This window comes from Balaenoptera acutorostrata, chromosome 1, assembly GCF_949987535.1.
Source record: "Balaenoptera acutorostrata chromosome 1, mBalAcu1.1, whole genome shotgun sequence".
Lineage (NCBI taxonomy): Eukaryota > Metazoa > Chordata > Mammalia > Artiodactyla > Balaenopteridae > Balaenoptera > Balaenoptera acutorostrata.
In genome coordinates, this window is record NC_080064.1 from 196,571,453 (window position 1) to 196,593,758 (window position 22,306).

General features: G+C 43.1%; 1 protein-coding gene across 3 annotated transcripts in view; it reads right to left on the reverse strand.

Moving 5' to 3' along the window:
• The window catches only part of KIF14 (kinesin family member 14), a 53,865-nt gene extending 38,408 nt beyond the window's left edge, over positions 1-15,457 (reverse strand). Inside the window, exons 1-9 of one of the 3 annotated variants that reach the window (XM_007167306.2) lie at positions 15,338-15,457; positions 14,636-14,808; positions 10,612-11,806; positions 8,753-9,007; positions 7,800-7,887; positions 4,036-4,134; positions 2,972-3,024; positions 1,658-1,688; positions 1,129-1,236 (exon numbers count right to left, since the gene is read on the reverse strand). In XM_007167306.2, coding sequence (XP_007167368.2) covers positions 1,129-1,236; positions 1,658-1,688; positions 2,972-3,024; positions 4,036-4,134; positions 7,800-7,887; positions 8,753-9,007; positions 10,612-11,696 — 1,719 coding nt within the window. In that variant the 5' untranslated portion in view covers positions 11,697-11,806; positions 14,636-14,808; positions 15,338-15,457. Of the gene's footprint in view, positions 1-1,128; positions 1,237-1,657; positions 1,689-2,971; positions 3,025-4,035; positions 4,135-7,799; positions 7,888-8,752; positions 9,008-10,611; positions 11,810-14,635; positions 14,809-15,337 lie in introns of all 3 variants that reach the window. The other 2 variants (XM_057528173.1, XM_057528177.1) reach the window with 2 other exon arrangements.
• Between the last annotated feature and the right edge of the window lie 6,849 nt (positions 15,458-22,306).

A 22,306-nucleotide genomic window follows, 5' to 3' on the forward strand; every position in this document is an offset into this window, starting at 1 on the left:
CAAAAGGACATTAAAATAACACTTCATAAGTTCTTTTACGACTTGCCATCAATGTAAGTCTGCAAAACGGAAAGTTAAGACAAGATTACAAACCACTCACTTATTTTTGAAGCTATCCCTTCTTGAATCTGTGACAATTTATAAGAACATATTGAGCAGTGCTCAGACCACGCAAAATAAAAGGAATGACTTTAAAGGGCTAAACCCATAACTACACAATTATATTAAGGAAACGGCCACAGATAGAAAAAAGGCTTAATGTACAAAGGTGCTGTTCATCCCAGCCCTGAAGTAGCAAAGTATTTAAAAGCAACATAAATGTCCAACAGCAGAGAAAACTTTGAGGAATTTTAACAGTCAAAGGAAAATTATGTAGCTGTGAATGATAATATTTTGCAAGTAATTTTAATAGTATAAAATTGTTGCAGATTTTGTAAATTTGTTTACATGATTGTAAAACAAATGAAAGCTTATATACCAAAATCTTTAGAGGGGTTTCGTTTGAGCAGTGGAACCCTATGGCTGAATTATTTAAAATCTTTTACTTTCTGATATGTTTTTTCAAATACTGTACAATTATCATGTATTATTGATAATATATTATCATGTATTGATATGACAGTATCAATATCATGATAAGTTAATAATCACGTTGATTTTTAAAAGTGAGAAAAACATACTCCTGTATATGCCAGAAGTCACTCAGCGTTACTGTGTATATGTCCTAAAATCCAATTATGTTATATATTTAAATGATTGGACTTTTACCTTTGATTTAAAGAGGTAAGAGAGTGGCATGGACACATACACACTACCAAATGTAAAATAGATAGCTAGTGGGAAGCAGCCGCATAGCACCGGGAGATCAGCTCGGTGCTTTGTGACCCCCTAGAGGGGTGGGATAGGGAGGGTGGGAGGGAGGGAGACGCAAGAGGGAGGGGATATGGGGATATATGTATACGTATAGCTGATTCACTTTGTTATACAGCAGAAACTAACACAACATTGTAAAGCAATTATACTCCAATGAAGATGATAAAAATAAAAAAATAAAGAAGAAAATAAGGAAAACATGAAACTTGAATATAGTGACTATCTAACCTAAGAAATTAATCAACAACACAGTACCTTGGTCTGGGTCATCACCAGGGTGAACACTGAGTGAGAGCGGGAGCTTTTATCGTTCATGCCAGTGGCCGCAGTTGCCTTCCTCTTATTTCCCAGTTCCAGCCAAATCTAGTGAGAAAGGAGAGAAGGAGGACAGGTCTGCAGACAGGGACTCACCGGAGCAAAGTAAAGAACAACAAAGTAAAGTAAGCACATATATACACACATTTATTATCAGTTTATAAAATAAAAATACTAATACATGCTGATTTAAGAATTTGCATTCCCATTGTCTATTTTTTTTTCTGTCACAGAAATTTGAATGAGGAAATAATACCTTTAAAAGGCTATTTCTATAACTCTAAACTGACATGATGATCGATTTAAATTTTTAGTTTATAAGAGTAATTCTTTTGCTTAAAGTTTACAGTTCCTTATAAATTAACCTTTTATTTATGCAAACACCCAGTAAGGGGAAATATTCTTATGAATATTTATGACTCTGCTCTTTCTATCTAGTGGAGAGAAGCTCAATTACAACGGACCTTACCTGGATATCAGAGTAAGAGCTGACAACATTCCTATTTCACAAAAGCAAAGGACAAAATCAGTTTTACTCATGATCACACTCCTGTGCTTATAAAACATCAACCACCTTTCAACCACATAGTTACTCCATGAGTACCACAGTGGAATAATCCATAGATATTATTACACTGATTCTTACAGAATCTTTCATTTTCTCCATTCTAAAAGGTAGATAATAAAATAGTTTTCATTTTAACAAATTTTAAGAAGTATGATTTTTCTTAATATAATGAAGCACCTTATTAGCATCTTAACATTGTACTATCCAAGTCTAAATCGTGAGACCAAAAGATAAACTTTAACCCATATGTATAGGCAAAGGCATAGGTATAGGTACCTGTATATATGCGTGTGTTTAGGCATAGGTAGAGGTACAGGTATATGTATAGGTACACATATATATGGGTGTGGTAGTGCGGGTGTGTATGGGTCTCAGCACAATCCCAGATTTACTAAGTGGAGCTGAATTTTTCCTAGCCACTTTTCTTTTCCTTTAAGAAAGCATTTGGGACTAACCTGGTGGCGCAATGGTTAAGAATCTGCCTGCCAATGCAGGGGACACGGGTTCCAGCCCTGGTCCGGGAAGATCCCACATGCCGCGAAGCAACTAAGCCCGTGCGCCACAACTACTGAGTCCACGTGCCGCAACTTCTGAAGCCCACGTGCAGCAACTACTGAAGCCTGCTGCTCCTAGAGCCCGTGCTCCGCAACAAGAGAAGCCACCGCAATGAGAACCCCGGGCACCGCAACAAAGAGTAGCTCCCGCTCGCCGCAATTAGAGAAAGCCCGCGAGCAGCAACAGACCCAAAGCAGCCAAAAATAAATAAGTAAAATAAACAAATTTTTTTTAAAAGTATATATATATATATATATATATATATAAAGAAAGCATTTGGAGTTGAAAGCCAAATAAATGACTCTCAGCATATTTCTAACTCTAAACATTGAGCTCAGCACCTTCTCGCCTCCTCAGCTTAAAGTAACAGATAAAAAAAGCGGCTCGAGAGGGAAGGCTTAACTTAATGGGTTAGCGGGGGAAAAGGAGGAAGGTCAAATATTTCATACACAGTATAATTAATGCTCTACGCAAGGCACTTCACAGGTGCCGTGAGAGATATAAACAAATATAACAACAAGCAGCTAACACTCTATTTGGAAAGAGGAGGAACATTTAACAGGATAACATTAAGGGGAGAAGACTAAGTGACGCAGCGCTTCACGGCTGGGGAGGCCGCCGAGAGCTCGGCGGTCACGGGCCCTGGCCGCACACACTCACGTGGACAGGCCCTCGACGTAGGGGCCGGAGGCCGGGTGCTCCCGCACTCTCAGCTGTGGGCAAACATGAGCCACATTAACAGCAAGGCAAATACTTCACATGAAAGGGAATTTCAAATGACCTTTTTTTCTATATTTTGAGTCTACGGTAAAGAGATTTGTCTCTACCCGCTAATAAATATAAAGGTCCTCACAGAAACACATCTGTAAGGCACTAGGAAACTGCCTCAAGACCACAAACTGTTCACATCTGCACAGTATTTGACAATATACCATAACATCAAATATCTTACTAGGTTTTTATTCCTAAGTCCTGCCATAGCTATTGTTTATATGCTTTTAAATAGCTTTCTAAAATACACGCAATAAATTTCAGACAGTTAACATTTTTTTCCGTTTTACATTATACATTTTAAACTTTGTGAGCAGAAATTTAAAAACACGTAGAAGACATAGAAGGAAATGCCAAGTTTTGTATGAGTCTCTTGATGTTGCCAAAAGCAAACTGCATGACCTTGAGCAAGTCAAGTGACCTCTTCAGATTTTAGCTTCTCGCTCTCCACAGCCCTTTTCAAAGTCAAATATTTTTAATTCTAATAGCGGTTGTTTAAAAAGTTTATGGCTTTGTGAAACTTTCTACTTCACAGAAAATATTAGCTATAAGATATCAATTTGCTAAATAATCGAGTGAAATACATATTCTACAATAACAATACAGTTTTTAAAACTTTTATTCTTTTTTGGCTTTGCAGACTTTAGGAATTTGGTATTTGACATAGTGGTCCAACTAAATCTTGGAATGTTTTATCTTTAACTTTTACATAATACTTGCTTAAGTAAAATGAGGTTACAGTTAATAACTAGTTTAATGTCCACTAACAATAATGTTCAGCTTATTTAGTAAATAGCAATGTAGTTAGACTGTAGATCTCAACATATGCATTTTAGTAATTAAGCTATATATAATCTTGAGAACTAATATAATTATATGCATCTTGAGAACTAATATAATTATATGCATCAATAAAAACAGAAATTAAAAACAAATAAGTTTTTAAATCTTACTGTTTGCTTTCTCTGCCCATTTTCACCTTTACAAACCAGAAGGTCGTGAATTTTTTCATTATATACTTCAAAGAAGCTCATTTCAAGGTGATAGCTGACCTAGCAGGAACAGAAACACAGCATACAATTTATTTGAAAAGTTCTTGCATTTTTTTTTCTTGCATTTTTTAACAAATCATATCTGATAACAGTCTAGTAACCAGAATATATAAAGAACTCTTACAATTCAACAACAGAAAGACAAACAACCAATTAAAAAATAGGCAAAGGACTGAACAGACATTTCTCCAAAAAAGATACACAAACAGTCAACAAGCACATGGAAAGGTGTCCAACATCACAAGTCAGTAGGGAAATGCAAATCAAAGCCACGGTAAGAAACCACTTCACACCCACTAGGATGGCTGTAATCAAGGAAGCGGAAAACAACAAACGCTGATGAGGATGTGGAGAAATCGGAACCCTCCAGTGTTGCTGCTGGGAATGTTAAATGCTGCAAATGTCGTGGAAAACAGTGGGCAGTTCCTCAAAAGGTTAAGCACAGAATTACTGTATAACCCAGCAATTTCACTCCTATCTACTCAAAAGAATTACAAATAAATTCAAATTAAAAATTACTCAAATAGGGACTTCCCCGGTGGTCCAGTGGTTAAAAATCCGCCTTCCAACGCAGGGGACATGGGTTCGATCCCTGGTCGGGGAACTAAGATCCCACTAAGATCCCACTTAGTTGCCACGGGGCAACTAAGCCAACGCCGCAACCACTGAGCCTGCGCGCTCTGGAGCCCACACGCCACACCGAGAAAGAAGCCCGCACGCCACAAGAGAGAGTCCACGCGCCGCAAGGAAAGATCCCGCGTGCTGCAACTAAGACCCGACATAGCCAAATAAATAAATAAATATATTTTAATTACTCAAATAAAAACTGTACACAACTGTACAACTGTGTATTGTAATAGCAACAGTATTACAAAAGCCAAAAGATGGAAACAGCCTAAATGCCCATCAACTGATGAAGAAGATGTGGCACATACATGCAACGGCATATTACTCAGCCATAGAAAGGAATGAAGTGTCAATACATGCTGTAACACTGATGAAGCTCCTGCTGCATGACATTCCATTTACAGGAAGCGTCCAGAATAGGTAAAGCCACAGAGACAGAAAGCAGGGGCTGAGGGGAGGGAAATGGGTTGTACCTACTTAATGGTACATGGATGGTCTCCTCTGAGGGTGATGAAAATTTTTTTAGACCCAGATAGAGGTGGTGGTTGCACAACATTATAAATGTACTAAATGCCACTGAATTTTATATTTTAAGATGGTCAGTTTTATGTTATGTGAATTTTATCTCAATATAGGAAAATTTCTAATTTCAACAACAAAAGTCCTTGCATTTCCTACTAACTTCTAGGAAATTCACCTAATTCAATTCACCTTAGTATGTGCATGGCTTTGGACTATATGAGAAGGATATACAGAAGTATATGGCAAGGTTCTCGCCCACGAGTTTCCATCTCAGAGAAACATAACATACCCTTCAACAGATAAGACAGAGCAATAGAAAATTAAGAACCAAAATGAGAAATCATGACCCTAAATAAAACGGCCAATCAGAAGGGGGAGATGCAGGTGCCAGAGAGGCTGGGGAAGGAGGAGAAAAGGATGTGAGGCATGAGGAAGGCAGCGGGCTGGACCCTGTGGGCGAACACTTGATCTGCTAAATGAGGATCTTAAATCAGAGCTTTTCTTCCTGATCGCGGCAAAAAACAATCACCAGACTCAGCAGAGCTGAGCTTCTCCTCCTTTTGACTCTGAAAGACAAGGTATAAAGGCCAAAAAGGGAAAATTTGCTTCCATGTAGCTTTTTTGAGTTAGGGCATGTTTCCTTGTTAGAGAAATAAATTTCACCCACAGGCCCAAAGTGAGTCAGCAAGCACCCAGCGCTAACGAAACTAGAAGCTTCAAGGGAGATCAAAGAGATGTAGGTTCAATTCACCAAATATTTATTGGGCCTACCAGGCACACAGCACTCTTCTAGGTGCTGTGGGAGAACCTGAGGTGAACTGGACAGGCTTCTTCCTCAGAGAACTCACAGTCTAATTGGAGATGCAACACAGCACTTGAGTAACACAGACAGAAGGATACAGTTAGCGTCCCGGGAGAGGAACAAAGCACTTCCGGGTAGAGATCCGGTACAGGTGAACCCATGCATTACAGGTTATTTACAAGGGCTGTGGATACAGGTACTGGGGCTCAGAATTCAACAAACATGCATTAATGTCTATTATATATAAAACAGTGTACTGTGTGTTACGGGGCTTCCAGGGGCCCTTGGAGAGGAACATGCCGTGGGAGGGGAGCTGCGAACGGCAGGGCGGTCACGTCGCAGAGGAGCATACCTTCCCTGCTCCTTCGAGGCGCCTGGTGTCTGTGGCTATACCCCGCTCCGTGACCCCCACCCGCATGCTGTTATCTTCCATGACCCTGAATAATCCCAAACGGACAAAACCGCAGTCCCTTCGCTGGGCTCCCTATGTGCCGGGCACTGTTCAAAACCTTCCACCCAGACGAACACATTTCACACTCACAGCAAACCTAGGAGAGCATCCCCCTCATCCCCAGTCTCGGTGCCGAAGCACTCAGAGAAGTTAAGCACATTGCTCGAGGTCACACTTCCAGCAAAGGGATGGAACCTGGATTCCAGCTCAAGCCATCTCCAAAGTCCACGCTCTTAACCAGCTCATGTGTTCCTCTCCCTGACAAAGTCGTTCCCCACAACTGGAGCACCCCAGACCCGGGATCACTCCAGAGACCCCTCGCCTTCGCCTGCTCTCCCTCCCTGGCTTCCACCACCTTTAAACGAAACAGATGCTAAACAGAGGGGCCTAACCCACGGGCCACGCCTCCTCCAAGGACCCCGTGCCCCCAGCTTACATGTCCCCATAGCCGCCGCTCTCATCCTAACCTAGTACTTACTTCACTTTATTTAGCATCTCACTGACTGTACTCGACTGTGTACTGGCCCGTTTCTCCATCACACTCTCTTCACTACAGGCACCGGGTCTTTTGACTCCGTGCTCCCAAGTACAGCACAATATTTTCCCAAGTCCCCTTATCATAAGAATCACTAGAGGAAAAGTATGAAAATTATAAACTCCCAGGCTACCCTCTAAACCAACTGAATCAGAATCTCCAGAAGCTTTTCAGCAAGTACACCCACACACACATTCCTAGGGGCTCTTATCCTCAAGCAAGTTTCGGAAAAACTGCTCTAACAGGCTGCCCGGCAAACAGCTGGCCACACTAGGACCAGGTGAGAGGGCGTGGGCACCCAGCGCTGGGGCAGTGTGGGGCACGAGTGAGGCTGTGACCTCCACTCCGGGCTGAATCTGCAGGTCACTCCTCTCTCTCCTACTGCTGCCGTCCTAACGCTGATGCCTGCCGTCCTTAGGGAAGGCCGTGCCGCCGCCCCGCTGCAGACACGCACGACGGGGCGTAACTACCGGGCCACGTGCACCCCGCACCCAAGGAGGTGATTGGGTAGAGAAGGCGGAAGAGAGGACCCTCCATCCCTGTCCACCAGGAGGAACTGCCTCTGCGTCTGGAGCCCCCGTCCCCCATACCACTGTCCTAAAGGAGAGCGACCAGAAATTACAACATCTTCTGCTGAGTAGTTCCTTAGTGACCACGACTCTGACTTTAACTTGATTTGACCGTTTTCTAGTCTAATAAGAAGGCTTACGGATACTATGAGAACATACCTCTTGGGTTTGTTTTTTGGCTATTTCAGCAAAAAGACCGTCACAGAATCTTGGAATTATTCCTGGTTCTTCACTAAATCCCATCATCCTGGAAAATACATTATAAATAGGGAGGACGTAAAACTAATTAGGTTTTTAAGTTCTTTGGGAAGAAAGTAAACCTCAATTTCCTCTTCTGTAAAATGGGAATAAATAAGAACTATCTAATTCAGAGCCTTTAGCACAGGGCCTGGAATATAGTAAAAACTTAATAAGTGTTAGCTACTATTAAAATTTGGGGCTTCCCTGGTGGCGCAGTGGTTGAGAATCTGCCTGCCAATGCAGGGGACACGGGTTCGAGCCCTGGTCTGGGAAGATCCCACATGCCACGGAGCATCTGGGCCCGTGAGCCACAACTACTGAGCCTGCGCGTCTGGAGCCTGTGCCCCGCAACGGGAGGGGCCGCGATAGTGAGAGGCCCGCGCACCGCGATGAAGAGCGGTCCATGCACCGCGATGAAGAGTGGCCCCCACTTGCCGTAACTAGAGAAAGCCCTCGCAAGAACTGAAGACCCAACACAGCCAAAAATAAAGAAATAAATAAATAAAGTAGCTATAAAAATTTAAAAAAAAAAATTTTGAGTATTTCCTTCTAGGACAGGTATTATTACCATACCGTTGATCAGATGACTTGCTTGTAATTCTCACAACAATACTTCCAATTAACCTCTCTGGGCTTCGGTTTACACAAGAAAGAGTTTATAGTAAAATGGGGCCAACGAAACAATATCTCACGCATAAACAGAAACCCAGAGACGAAGTAACTTGCCCAAGTCTGCAGAACGAGTATGTAAAATGGTGAGCTTTGAGCCCACAGCTGTGCTGTTGCAAAACGATATTCTTTCTATCAAACTATGCTGCTCCTCACAAAAAATGCAAACATTTCTGGATAATCGGATTTATGATACAACTTACGTATAGGACTTTCCAGAGCCAGTCTGACCATAAGCAAAGAGACAGGTGTTGAAGCCTTCGAAGGCCTGTTCCAGGAGCGGGGCTGCCAGTGCCTCGTACACGGCCGTCTGGCTCGCGAAGCGGGGGTGACACTCATCAACGGACCAGAAGGAAAGATCGTAAACAAAACTGTACACCTGTCTCATGCTGGGATGTTCCACAGCTATTTCTTCCCCGTTCAGGAAGACCACCTGGGATGTTTCTTCACTCTTCTCTCTTTAAAAAGAAGCGCAGAGAAAAATATCGTTACTATAATTATTTTGAGTATTATTCCCACAGAATATAATAAGGACCTCAAACTAGTTAAATACAACATTCCTCCAGGGCAAGATGATTCTTCAGTTTTACGTGGAAAATGCAGACCAGCACATGTAATAATAGCGGGTTTCCAAAATCTATTTCCTGCAGCTCCAGTGCCACTGCTCAAAGGGAAAATGGAGCTCCAGATTGCTTGTCTGGAAGAATGCCCCTTACTTTTACAGGATTTTCCATCTTTTTCCTTTTTCTCTTAAGCTCTCCCTTTTCTCATCCTGCCTACTATAATCTACCTGTCTCTGCATTTCAAACCTGGAAACTTGTTTGAATATATTATAAAGAAATTTTGGAGGTACAAATCTATATAAAGCTGGTAAGAAACACAATTTCAACAAACTCAGTTAGATACAAGCGTGAACCATAAGCCTCTTTGGGCTACTAGTTACGTTTCTATGAATCCAAAGGTCCCTCCTCCTTTAAATTATCTCTTTGGGTCCATCCTTCTTCCATCTAAGACTTAGTAGGAAACCTTTCACTGGCTCTAGAGCTGCAGAAAAACATTATCAGTCCTTGTCTGGCCCCAGATCTCTCCTTCTGCCCCCAACTCTGCTTCAGATCAGGAACTACTGCGGAAGCCACCTCCCTCACGCTCCACGGCGGCCCTGCTACAGGCGCGCCTGCCGAGGCTGGAATCAGCACGCGCTCCCCCGCTCCGTCCTCTCCAGGACAGCCACCCATCCTGGGCTTGTCCCTTCTGCCCCTCTTCCCCGCAGTCTTGAGGCTCTTTGGTACTGAGTTCTCTCCCCTTATCACTGACCCCACATTTTCAGCTAAAAGGCTCACAGCCCTGTGGAACTTGCCTTCACTGCTGGCCGTTTAGGTTCAAACCAGAGGTCCGTCTGCATTGCAGGGTCACCATACCCTTCTCTAACTCACTTAGGTCCACAACAGAGTTAAAAACTACTGACTCTGTGAAGTCTTCACAGTCATCTCTCCAAGTATGTAAAGATAACCAGATGCCACATTCACACTGGGCGGGTCGTCTTTTTCAGCGCAACCCGCAATCTGTGAGTGTCTCACCCACAAGCACTTTTGGGGAGAGATTTTTTTTTGCCATCAAAATCAAATGTAATAAATGAGTGAGCATATAACCACCACGTAGCAGAGATGATGAGGGGGCGACCACCACTCTGGAAAGGGTTTTGGAAGGACCTCCTTGGGGAACGAGTGACCTGTTGTGGCTCTTTCCAAGGGAAAGGTAGAGATCCCACCGTACATTACAGATTTGAAAGCAGACTGCATTAGACTGAAGTCATTCAGACTTTTAAAAAGCAGTATATCCAGAGAAACTTACGTTTGCAAAATACGGTGATTTCGATTTTTTAATTTTACAGCCAATCATCAAAAATAATCCACATACTACAACTGAACCAAGAAGTTCTGTCTATATAAAAGAATCACCAGCCAGTTTGAAGATGCATGAACACGCTGACTTCCCAAAGGCAGAGAGGAACTGGACACGCTCCACGCCACCAGCCTGGCCTTAGACAGAAAGGGGAACGTACCGCGTGCTGAAAGGCCTGACTCTGACTGCCACCATCACTTGACTGTTTTCCACTTTTAGGGGGTCTGTTTCTGTAGAGGTTCTCTGAAGTGCAGGTTCTTCTTCAAGAAGGAATGGATTTTCTCGTGACCGTTCCCTTTTATTTGCGAGAAGAGAACTTTTCGGCCTTTGTTTCACTTGAAGGGTAGGCATCCTGTTTTTCAGAACTGACGCAGCTGGGCTCTTAAACTGAGGAATGCCACGCTTTGGTGTCGATCTGTGCTCTGTAACACACTTCGAAGGTGTTCTTTTCTCTAAGCTTTCAAATTTAGGTGCAAGTTTCGCACCATCCTTCCCAGCACTTCTGTGATGTAAGCTTCCTGTTCCTGACACTCTGATATCCAACTTGCTCTGAATAGGTTTTGTTGCCAAGCATCCTGATCTAACAGCTTCAGTCTGACTCTGGGAACCAGCAGGTGGTCTATCACTTAGGGACTTAAGGGCAACATTTTCGTCTGCCCCACTGACAACAGAAAGCGTTTCTTTGTATTTTCCACCAGCCTTCACTTCAGGGTCTTTTGGGTCTGCAGCTAAAGGTACAGAAGGTGTGACAAGAAAGTTTCTATCATTATTTACAGTCTTTACATTTATACTAGTTGCTGGTGAAGCACAATTGTTTTCTCCTTTACCTCCCACATTCTGCGCTGCTTTCCACTTTTCCACAGAATCTGTCTTAGCCCGACGTTGTAACGCAAGACGTGTTTCTGCTGTTTTCGCAGTTGTGTCTCCCAACTCACGACCAAGCAGAGAGGATTCTTTGCTCCTTGTCACTCTCCTCTGAAGTGTCAACCTACCCACAGGGTTAGGGGGAAGGGGTGTATCTTCCGTTTTTTTACAGGCAGAGATAACATAAGTGCTATTTATGTCTCTGGTTTTACTTGCAGATATCAATAACGGATCATCATTTTCACATTCCGACGTATCCGACTTTGAATGCAGCTTCAGCCTGCTACCGTGGGGGAGGACAGGCAGCGATGAACTCTTTGGGGAAGAAGGGATACCAAGGATATTGCTGTCATTTCTACTATGTGCAGGGTAAACTGACATTGTGGCAGCAAGTTATTTTTAGAAAGGATGTTGCTGAAGAAACTTTAAGCTCTTCTCTGGACGTTCATTTAACTTCCGGCCATTCCTTATGCATCAGTTTCCAAAATTATCTGCTAAAATTAAATAAATAAATAAATAAGATTTAGATGGCACAGACTACGAATAGGCTGTAAAAACATGAGAACCTTCCATGGTGAAAGTAACTGCTCAGAGCAATACATCAGAGTAGGTCATGACCTCCAGCTCAGATATTGTTCCCAAGCTGCTTCAGACAAACCTCTGACCTCAAAGGGCTTACAGTCATTACTTACAATCATTACTCAGCTGAGCTCCCACGAGGTGCCAGGCCCTCTGATGGATACTATGGATTTTCAAAGACAAGACCCCTGTTTTCATTTCCTTAGTCTAGAAGGAATGCGCAGATAACACTTATATCAGGCCAAATGTGCCAGGTGACTTTAAAGATGTAAAAAGCACATGTCGGGGGCTTCCCTGGTGGTCCAGTGGTTAAGACTTCGCACTTCCACTGCAGGGGGCACGGGTTCGATCCCTGGTCAGGGAACGAAGATCCCGCATGCTGTGTGGCACAGCCAAAAAAAGAAAAAAGAAAAAAAAAAAGCACATGTCAAAGACATAAGAATGGCCAACAAGCACATAAAAAGATGCTCAACATCACTAATCATTAGGGAAAAGCAAATCAAAACTGTAATGAGATGCCATATCACTAGCTCATTAGAATGGCTACTATCAAAAAAAAAAAGTGTTGACAAGGATAAGGATGTGAAGAAACTGGTACCCTTGTGTACTCTTGATGCAAAATGGTACAGCCACTATGAAAAACAGTATGGAGGGGCTTCCCTGGTGGCGCAGTGGTTGAGAATCTGCCTGCTAATGCAGGGGACACGGGTTCGAGCCCTGGTCTGGGAAGATCCCACATGCCACGGAGCAGCTGGGCCCATGAGCCACAATTGCTGAGCCTGCGCGTCTGGAGCCTGTACCCCGCGACGGGAGGGGCCGCGATAGAGAAAGGCCCGCGCACCGCGATGAAGAGCGGTCCCCGCACCGCGATGAAGAGTGGCCCCCGCTTGCCGCAACTGGAGAAAGCCCTCGCACGAACCGAAGACCCAACACAGCCAAAAATAAATAAATAAATAAATAAATAAGAAAATCCTTTAAAAAAAAAAAAAAAAAAAAAAAACAGTATGGACAGTCCTCAAAAAATTAAAATTACCACATGACCTAGCAATTCCACTTCTGGGTATATACCCAAAAGAAATGAAAGCAGGGTCTCGAAGAGATATGTTTATGCTCATGTTCATAGCAGCATTATCCACAATAGCTAAAATGGGGAAGCAACCCAAGTGTCCACTGACCAATGAATGGCTTACCAAAATGTGGTATATTCATACAATGGAATATTATTCATCTTTTAAAAGTAAAGAAATTCTGCAATATGCTACAATATGGATGAACCTCGAGGACATCATGCTAAGTGAAATAAGCCAGTCACAAAAAGACAAATAACATATGACATCACTTATATCAAGTACATAGAGTAGTTAAAATCATAAAGACAGAAAGTTGCCAGGATCTGGGGGAGGGGATAACAGAGAGTTAATGTTTAATAGGTATAGAGTTTCAGATTTACGAGATGACAAGACTTATGGGGATGGATGGTAGTGATGACCACACAACAATATGAATATATTTAAGGATGTACACTTAAAAACGGTTTAGATGGTAAATGTTAGAAAAGAGAAAATGTCAGCAAAGATTTTTTTTTTCAAGTACCCCCAGCTTGGGGAGCAGGGAGGGGGACTAACAGGGACACTCCAGCACCAAAGTTAAAGACCGGAGTGAAGCATTTCTGCACCTGCTGAATGCACGTTACATGCAAGAATGCCTCAGAGAGATGAGTTTGAGAGGTGTCACAGACAGATTATTCCCAAATAAGTAGCAGAGACAATAAATATGATAAGTGCTGTAAATTAATTGCTTGTGCTGAGAAGAATTATGCAAGATTAGTTAAGTAGACAGCCTGCCCTCTAGCACTTAGGCAACAAAGTAGACAGGAACGTATATAACTATGTGTCAACAGTAGCGATCCAGCATTCACGTTTAAGAGAAAAGAGAACTGCAGTGACAGCTAAGAGGTCTGGCTTCTGGTCAACGCTGAATCAAACCGGTTATATTGATGTAAACAAGTCTTTACATTTGCATGCCTGATTCGAACTTGTAAAATGACACCTGATCATTGACACATATTTCATTATGAAAGTAAATAAAGGAAACCTCATTTAAAATAGAACTGGGGGATCTAAAGAGCAGCTCTCATGCTTTATCCCTTGCCATGTTTTACAGACTCTACAGGAAGAAGCTATTTCACATCCCAGAGCCAAGAGGAAGAAAGGTTTCCTCGTCGCCTATAGCAACCGCCCAGCCAATGAGAAAATGCGCAGCTCAGCCAGTAGGAGGTGATCACCACCCGGACTGTCGTTCAATTCCCTCCTCTTCACACAGGCAGACCTGTCTTAGGCGCTTGGCTGCCCCATACAGATAGTTAGTTTTTTACAAACTAAAGGTTTGTGGCAACCCTGCATCAGCAAGTCAGAGCCATTTTCCCAACTGCATCGGCTCACTTCATGTCTGCGTCACGTTTTCGTAATTCTCACAATATTTCAAACTTTTTCATTAGCCCCCTACTTGTTATGGTGATCTGTGATCTGCGGTCTTTGATGTTACTAATAGGACGCACTGAAGGCTCTGATGATGGTTAGCATTTTTACCATTTAAGTGTTTTTAATGAAGGTATATACATCGTTTTTTTAGACACAATACTATTGCACACTTCATGGGCTACAGTATAGCACAAATAGAACTTTTATATGAAACAAAACATTCCTGTGACTCCGTGGGCGGTCTCACGGAGCCCACACTACCTGGGAGGTGCCGGGACAGACAAGCCCCTCTCCTCTGCTCTGGGCTGGTCCACCCTTTCTGCTCCAGCGAGCTCGCCCTGGGCTGCAGTTCTCTGCTGCTCCCACATAGACTCTTCCTGCTAATCCAGCAACTGGCTGTTGTATTTTTAAAGTCGACCCCAGAGATTACGGCTCTGGAGAAACAAAATAACAGAGGTTCATTTTCAAGTAAGCCTTTGAAAGTTCTAAATCACTAACAATCATTATCGGAAACTTCGCCAGGACCTAAGCATCTCCCGTCACCTTTTAACTAAAAGCAGGGAATCTTCCTGTTACGGAAGCAAATACAAAGGCAAGAAGAGATTGCGGACCTTCAACCGCAGCTGAAAACCTGCTGCTACTTACACGGAGCGAGATGGCTCTTTGTTTGCGGGGGGCAACGGGGAGGGGGTCGTTTTGAGACCGGCGGGAAGAGGGGCCCAGACCCCGGGACCGGTTCTCAGCGGTCACGCCGGGACCAGGACAGCGACGCGCCCCGAAGGCGGCCCCGGCGGGGGCAGCGGCGCGGAGGGCGAGGCCCGGTCCCGCTCCTGTCCCTCCTGGGGGACCCCCGCCCCGTCCCCCTGGGCGACCCCTGCCCCGCCCGGACTCCTGAGCCGCTCGGCAACCCCCCCCCCCGCCGCTGCCCGCACCGACGCGCCGCCCCCAGGCCGCAACCCCTACCTCGCAGACCCCACCTCGCAGGCCCCAGGCCTTCCCGCGCCGCTCACGCCTCCGCCGCCGGCCAGCGGTTTGAACGCGCGCCCCGCCCTCTGATTGGCTGCCGGGCGCCGCTCAAGCACGTCCTCCCGGAAGTGCGCGCCCGTAGCGCGGATCAGAGCTCGCATCTCCTAGGCAACGGGCCCGCCCTCCGGGCTGCGCGCAAGGAGCTGGGCGCGGCCATAGCCGCGCAGGGGGCGCGGACTCTGGGCGGGCGGGGTGCACTCGGGTGGGCTTGGACTAGGAAGCGGGCCGCGGCGCGCTTGTCCAGCCTCGGTGCAAGGTGAGCGCAGTCCGTCCGCCTCACAGCAGGACTTCTCGGTGCAGAAATGGCTGTTTGCCCCCAAGTGAACCAGAATCATTCACCCTTTTCTAGGATTTCCTGTGCAAAGCCTGGTGATGGGAAGTGCGCTAAATGTCTTACGTGGAATTTTTTCAGTTAATCCTGAATATCTTACGAGGTAAATATTAATATGATTCCCCAGTTTACAGATGAGGGAATGAGGTTTAGAGTTAAACTTGTGAGAAATCAGACAACTAGCAGGCGGTGTAACTAGAATTCCAAAGCCCACGTCGTGAGATATAACTTACTTTCTATAAATATTACAGTAAGATTTTGAAGCATGAAAAAACAATTAAAAAAATGCTGAAAAATAACCAGATCTGTGAGTGGGACTCTAGTCCAGCAAATATAAAGCAACTATATTTTTTAAACAGCAAAAAGTGCAGATAATGGAAATGTATTCAGTAGGATAGAGAAACCGAAATGGACTCCCAACTATATAGAAAAATTGAGTGGATGATGAAGTACTCATTCTAAAGCTCACTTTAAAAATCATGCTAAAATTTATTAAAATTAAGTTATAGAGCAACTATCAGAAAAAGAATATTGTACTTATCAGATCTATGGGGAAATGATCAAGTCTAGAAGCAAAAGAAGATATGGCAAAGGAAGACTGACAACTACATAAAAATTTTAAACTTGCGTATAGTTCAAAATAACAAAAATAAAATGTAGTAAACTAACTAGAAAAATACATTAAGTGTGACAAGATGTAAAGATCTCTTTCAATGTTATAAGGCAAATAAGTTTATAAATAGAAGAAGAAAATAAAATGTAAAAATGGGCAAAGGGACTTCACGCAATAAAGAATTCATATACACACAAAAATAATTCAGATAAAAATAGAATGTAAAACCCAGCCATTAAATGCAAGTGTAAAAAAAAAAAGAGGTACAAGTGAAGAAAATGTTTTTTAATTTTGGTGCTAGTGATTTTGCATCAGAATTAAAAGTACACATTTCTAGTGACAGCAGCTGGTAAGCTTCTTGAGGGCAAGGACCACACCCATTCACGGTGTATCCCTACTGCTTAGTGTAAGGCCCAATATATAAAAGACGCTTAATACATATTTGTTGAGTAAATATCAAACCCCTCTAGAAAGCAATATGATAATGTATTGAAAGAACCGTAAAGAGATTCATATTCTTTGACCTAGTTACTGCACTACAAAACTTTATTCTTAGAAAATATTTCAGTGGCATCCAAAAAGTTTGTAGGCCCCAAACTGGAAAAGCTCTCAATGGCCAACCATGAGAGAATGCTTTAAATGGTTAAAAATGAGGGAAAAAAACAATAAATTCTATTACAACAATTAAGTGTCATTAAAGTTACAATTATGAATTAACTAGAAGCAGACAGTGTGTGACCTAAAGACCAGACACCGCCCCAGGCTGTGAGCCCAAGATGGAGAGGGGCCTCGTCTATGTCACCCTGTCTCCCCAGTGCCTGGCACAGAGGACCTTCACAGGTCGCTAGCCACACTTCCCTCTTCTTCTTGCTCTGTACAAAGCTCCCGATTCAATTCCAACCACAGGAATAATACTCCACAGAATCAAGGGCCACCTGTGAGCCACCTCCGGGCTACACAAGAGGGATTTGGGTCTTTTATATATTACACTGACATGGTGCTTCTCTCTTCAGATCCTGCCCACAGCTGACCAGCAGGAAAAGTCACTTCTGGGGACCTCAGCTTCCTCATCTGGGAATTGCAGTTGTTAATGCCACCTACCCTAAAGAGTTGTCATGAGGATTAAATTAGATAGTGCATGCAAAGTGCTTAGCATCGAGCCGGGCACAGGATTATGCTTCATAAACGTAAGCTACTAAATTGCATCACCTAAAACCACTCTCCAAAACGCTGCAGAGCCCTAGCCAGTGTTGACAAACCGCGATCATGCATTTACAGGCTCTCTGTAATGACACATCTTACTTTATGAAGGCTGAGGATTATGATTTAATCCCTAGAAATAACCACAAGATGAAACAGCGAGTCCTTTTGTACTGGACTCACTGGAGTCTATTAAAAATCAGGAGAGGGCTTCCCTGGTGGCACAGTGGTTGAGAATCTGCCTGCTAATGCAGGGGACACGGGTTCGAGCCCTGGTCTGGGAGGATCCCACATGCCACGGAGCCTACTAGGCCTGTGAGCCACAACTACTGAGCCTGCACGTCTGGAGCCTGTGCCCCGCAACAAGAGAGGCCGTGACAGTGAAAGGCCCGTGCACTACGATGAAGAGTGGCCCCCGCTTGCCGCAACTAGAGAAAGCCCTCGCACAGAAACGAAGACCCAACACAGCCAAAAATAAATAAATAAATAAATAAAAATTAAAAAAAAAAAAAATCAGGAGAAAGCAGTGACAAATGATCTCCGAGGGAGAGCAGAACTAATCTCCATTTTGCTTTAATATGATTAAAATTTTTTAGAACTTCAGATCGTCTATGCTTTTTGATGGAAGACAAGAAAAAGGAATCTATACACCTGAAACTAACATGATATTGTAAATCAACTACACTTCAATTTAAAAGAATAAAAATAAAATACTATCGAACTAAAAAAATAAGAAAAAGTGTAGAAAGTTCAGATTCAGTCACACAAGATTCCAAGGCGAGCATCCTGAAGGAATCTCATTTCATCTCAAATGAAATGAAATGAAATGAAATCTCGGGGCCTCTAGTCTTGGCCTGCTGCCCGACTTTGCTGCCTTTCCAACACCCACACGACATTGGTGGTGTCAGAGCTCTGCCCTCCAGTTCAGGCAGAGGGAATGCTTCCTTACTGGTGACACAGCAGCTGTTTAAAATGCCCTATAGTTCAAACCTGTTTTCAGATTTGACTCATTAAAATAACGCCTCCTTTGGGAATCTAAAGTCATACAATCTGCTTGCCACTCAGATTACTTTACCTCTCTGACCCTTGGCTTCTTGACCTGTAAAATGAGGGGATATCGTCAACAATAGCTAGAAAAATCAAACTAGATAATGCATGCGAAACCATCTGAAACATGCGACACATTATTGCATGTAAATTTCAATTGATGTATGTTTTGACTGTATATAGTTAACTTACATAATTTTGAGAATTAAAATAATGTGGGGAATTCCCTGGTGGTCCAGTGCTTAGGACCCGGCGCTTTCACTGCCATGGGCCCAGGTTCGATCCCTGATCAGAGAACTAAGATCCCACGAGCCACAAGGCCAAAAAAAAAAAAAAAAGATAATGTGTATGAAAATTGAAAATTGCACACACATTGCATGGAATGAAAGGCCTCCATAAATGGGAACTAAGAACCAACTGTGGCTTTCGTCATCTAAGGTAGCTCTACTGGTAATATTTTTGTCTTAGTTTGTGACCTCATTTGCCACCAGCTGCAAACTTTTCTTCATTTAAGCCCTTGTTTAGGTCTGGCCTCAGAGAAACAGGTGTCCTTCCTGCTCCTTAGGGCCAGTGCCACACCTGTATCCTGGATGCAGCTTCCACATCTCCCCAGGGACCTCCCTGCAGCACATCCCCAGCTTCCCTCTGCCTTCAGCATCTCTCTCATATGAAAAAGACATTTTTAAAAGATGCCCCCAGCCCTCCTCTTGGAGGCCTCTGGCTTCTGTTCTATCTCTTCACGTCTAGGTTACCTTACGGGGGGGTGAGTAGGTGTTGGGCGGGGGGGATCCGCACACGGGGTTCATGTGATGGTGCCGCATTGGTCAGGGCTGCCACGAGCGTCAACACTGAACAGGGCTCTGCTCTGCAAAACAAGTGCACACACATCATCACCAAGGTCACCAGCCTCACTGGCACCTCTAATAAAAGTCCACCTGCAGAGCACGTGCAACTTGAGCTTTGTGCAGCATTTAGATGACTGGTCACTGCTGCCCTGTAAATCACTCTTCTGCTGTTTTCTGAACTCTCTCTCCTCAGCTTCAGAGTCTCCTGCACCTCCCTCACAGCCTCATTTCACTGCTCTTTCCTCTAGTGAAATGGGAAGCTAAAGAACAAAACAGAAGAACTGGTTTGGGGATAGGAATCAGCGTATTTTCTGGGAAAGTTGAGATTGACGTGCCAATGTAGATGTCCAGTTGGATAAATGCAAGTGACGGCTGGAGCTCTGGCAGCTATTTTGGACCATGAGGACAAAGGCCACCCCCTAGGGATGGAGTAGGACTTTTTGGAAGGAGCCTGGATCCCTGATAACAGGGAGCTCTATATCAAACCCTGGACTGCCTACTTCCTGACTTCTTTTACACAAACAGAAATAACCCTTTTGTTTTAAAAGCTACTTATTTGGGTTTCCTATTTTTGCAGCCTCATCCTAACTAATGCAACTCCCATTACCTACAAAATAAAATTGAAACATAACTTTAAAAGCCCAATGATTTGGTCCCTGCTCAACCTTCTACTTCATCTCTTACCATTGCCCTTCACCCCTAATCCCTTGTACTTTATTCTCAGCCATTCAAACCACACGTCATTCTCTGAATACACCTTTGTGTCTTTGCATGAGCTTCTTAGTGTCAGGGAGCAGGTGCCCTCCCTGAATCTAAGCCTCTGCAGAGAGTCCCATCCAGGAAAGATAGTTTTCTAGAAGTTCCACAACATGAACCAGGCTGACAACAGACAAACTCTTAACTTGAGCAAAACCTGTTCCAAAAAAATCCATGGTTATTCTGAAAATGAAAGGAAGTATTTTTTAATCCACCAGAGGGAGACAAACCAAAAGAAAACATGTAGAAAGTGTTCAGAAGTAAAGCAAGCACATCTGAAGCCTTCTATTATGTTAAGATTTAAAGAAAAATGATTAACTCATGCTAATTAATGGTCTCTTAGGATACAAATCTATTACAATTTACCCAATTTCATAATTTTTAAATTATTAAAAATAATTTAAAGGAGGATTATTTTCTGGGTGTGTAGGTGTTTGTATCTGGCTGCATTTTGGGATCCGTAACCAAACAGGACTCTGGGGATTAATTTTAAAACCCAGATGGGAAATGGAGGAGAAGTGATCAGAGCTGAGCTCCGTCGAGGCTCAGTGGAGGGAACTGAGGCGGGGTCTACGTGTGCAGTTTCCTCACCTGTGAAACTCAATGACTGGATTAAATTATCCAATAAACCAGCAATTCCTGAGTCTCTTCTATATGTAAGGTGCGTACATTATCTCATTTAATTTCCATAACCCTGTAAGGCAGGTACTATTATTGTGATTATTGCTGTTTTACAGATGAGGTAAACTGAGTTTCCAAGTTGTTAAATAACTTGCCTGATCTTATTAGCCTATTAAGTCACAGAGCCAAGTTCAGAACTCAGGAAATGGGGCACCATTGCTGGTGCCCTGCATCACTACCCTGACCTGTTGTTTTTACTAAGATTGTTTCTAATTCTCACATTTCTGTGGCACTGTGATAAGCACAAGAGTTAGACAAACATAAGGGTAGTTTGAAATCTGTCATATTTTCTATTTTCTTTCTAAATTCTAGTGCATGTTAGACCAACAGTCTTGGAAGCAGGCATTATAGCAGCAGGCTTGTATGTTTTGATGAGGCTGATGAAAAGCTTTACGATCAGTTTCATAAGCTAAATACATTTGGCAACACTGCCAGGAATTTTAAAAGAAACAATGACATTAAGTGAGTAATCCTTCTTTTTTTTAATACAAAAAGAACTCAGGGATTAGTCCAGCCGCTCTTTTCTCTTTGAATCCTGCTGGTTTCATTCCAGAGGAGATTAGTAAAATTGAGAACCGTTGTCAACCCCAAAGTCTACCGGGTAACCTATTTCTACATAAAGGGAGCTCTGGGGCTCACAGTAGGAAGAACTTTTTTTTAAAAAACAGGCCAAGTTTGACCTTCGATCAGGTATCTTCTCCCCTCTGCGCTTTGCCAACATGGCCCAAGGTCATTTTTGACATCCTGTTAAAAATGGTGCTGACTCTTCCAAGTAGAATTGGAGCTGTTTTTCCAAAGTGGAGAATGAAAGGTTTTGTGTCACTTAACTTTCAACAAATTTAAAAAGATGGTCTCAGGAAGGATGTTGAATGTGTATAAATCACTCAGTGGTCCATCTTAAGCCCAAAATAGTTTAGAATCGCATAGCTGTTATTGTTAAATTGTGATACTAGGAGTATCTAGAATTATCTAAACTGATACAAATTTAGCTGTTTTTATAACCCCTTTTCAGCGTGTGTTCGTATAAATGGGTTTTCTCATTTAAAACACAGCATAAAAAAGGTTGTGCCGAGTGACTGCTTCTCTTATCTGTGGTTTTCAAAGGGCAGCTGTCAAATAAGAGGCCACCTGGATGGCAAGAATTATACATCATGCCAGGCTTTTCAGTGGGAGAAAAGGCGACTCGTTGGTCTCACAGCTTCATGAATCATTCCACACCCGTCCACATGCCTTTACCCGTTTGCAGAAGGCTTCATTTTTTTTTTTTTTTTTTTTTGGTTTAAACCATAGTCTGTTCTCTGACTCACTCAGGAAAAAAAGAAATCCGCCATCAGAAAGAGTCCTGCATTTTTTTTTTTTTTTTCGGATCTGATGGTCTGGGGCTCGACAGAGTGTAGTGCTCTGCTTGGATTAATGTTTCTCAGTTCCCTGCA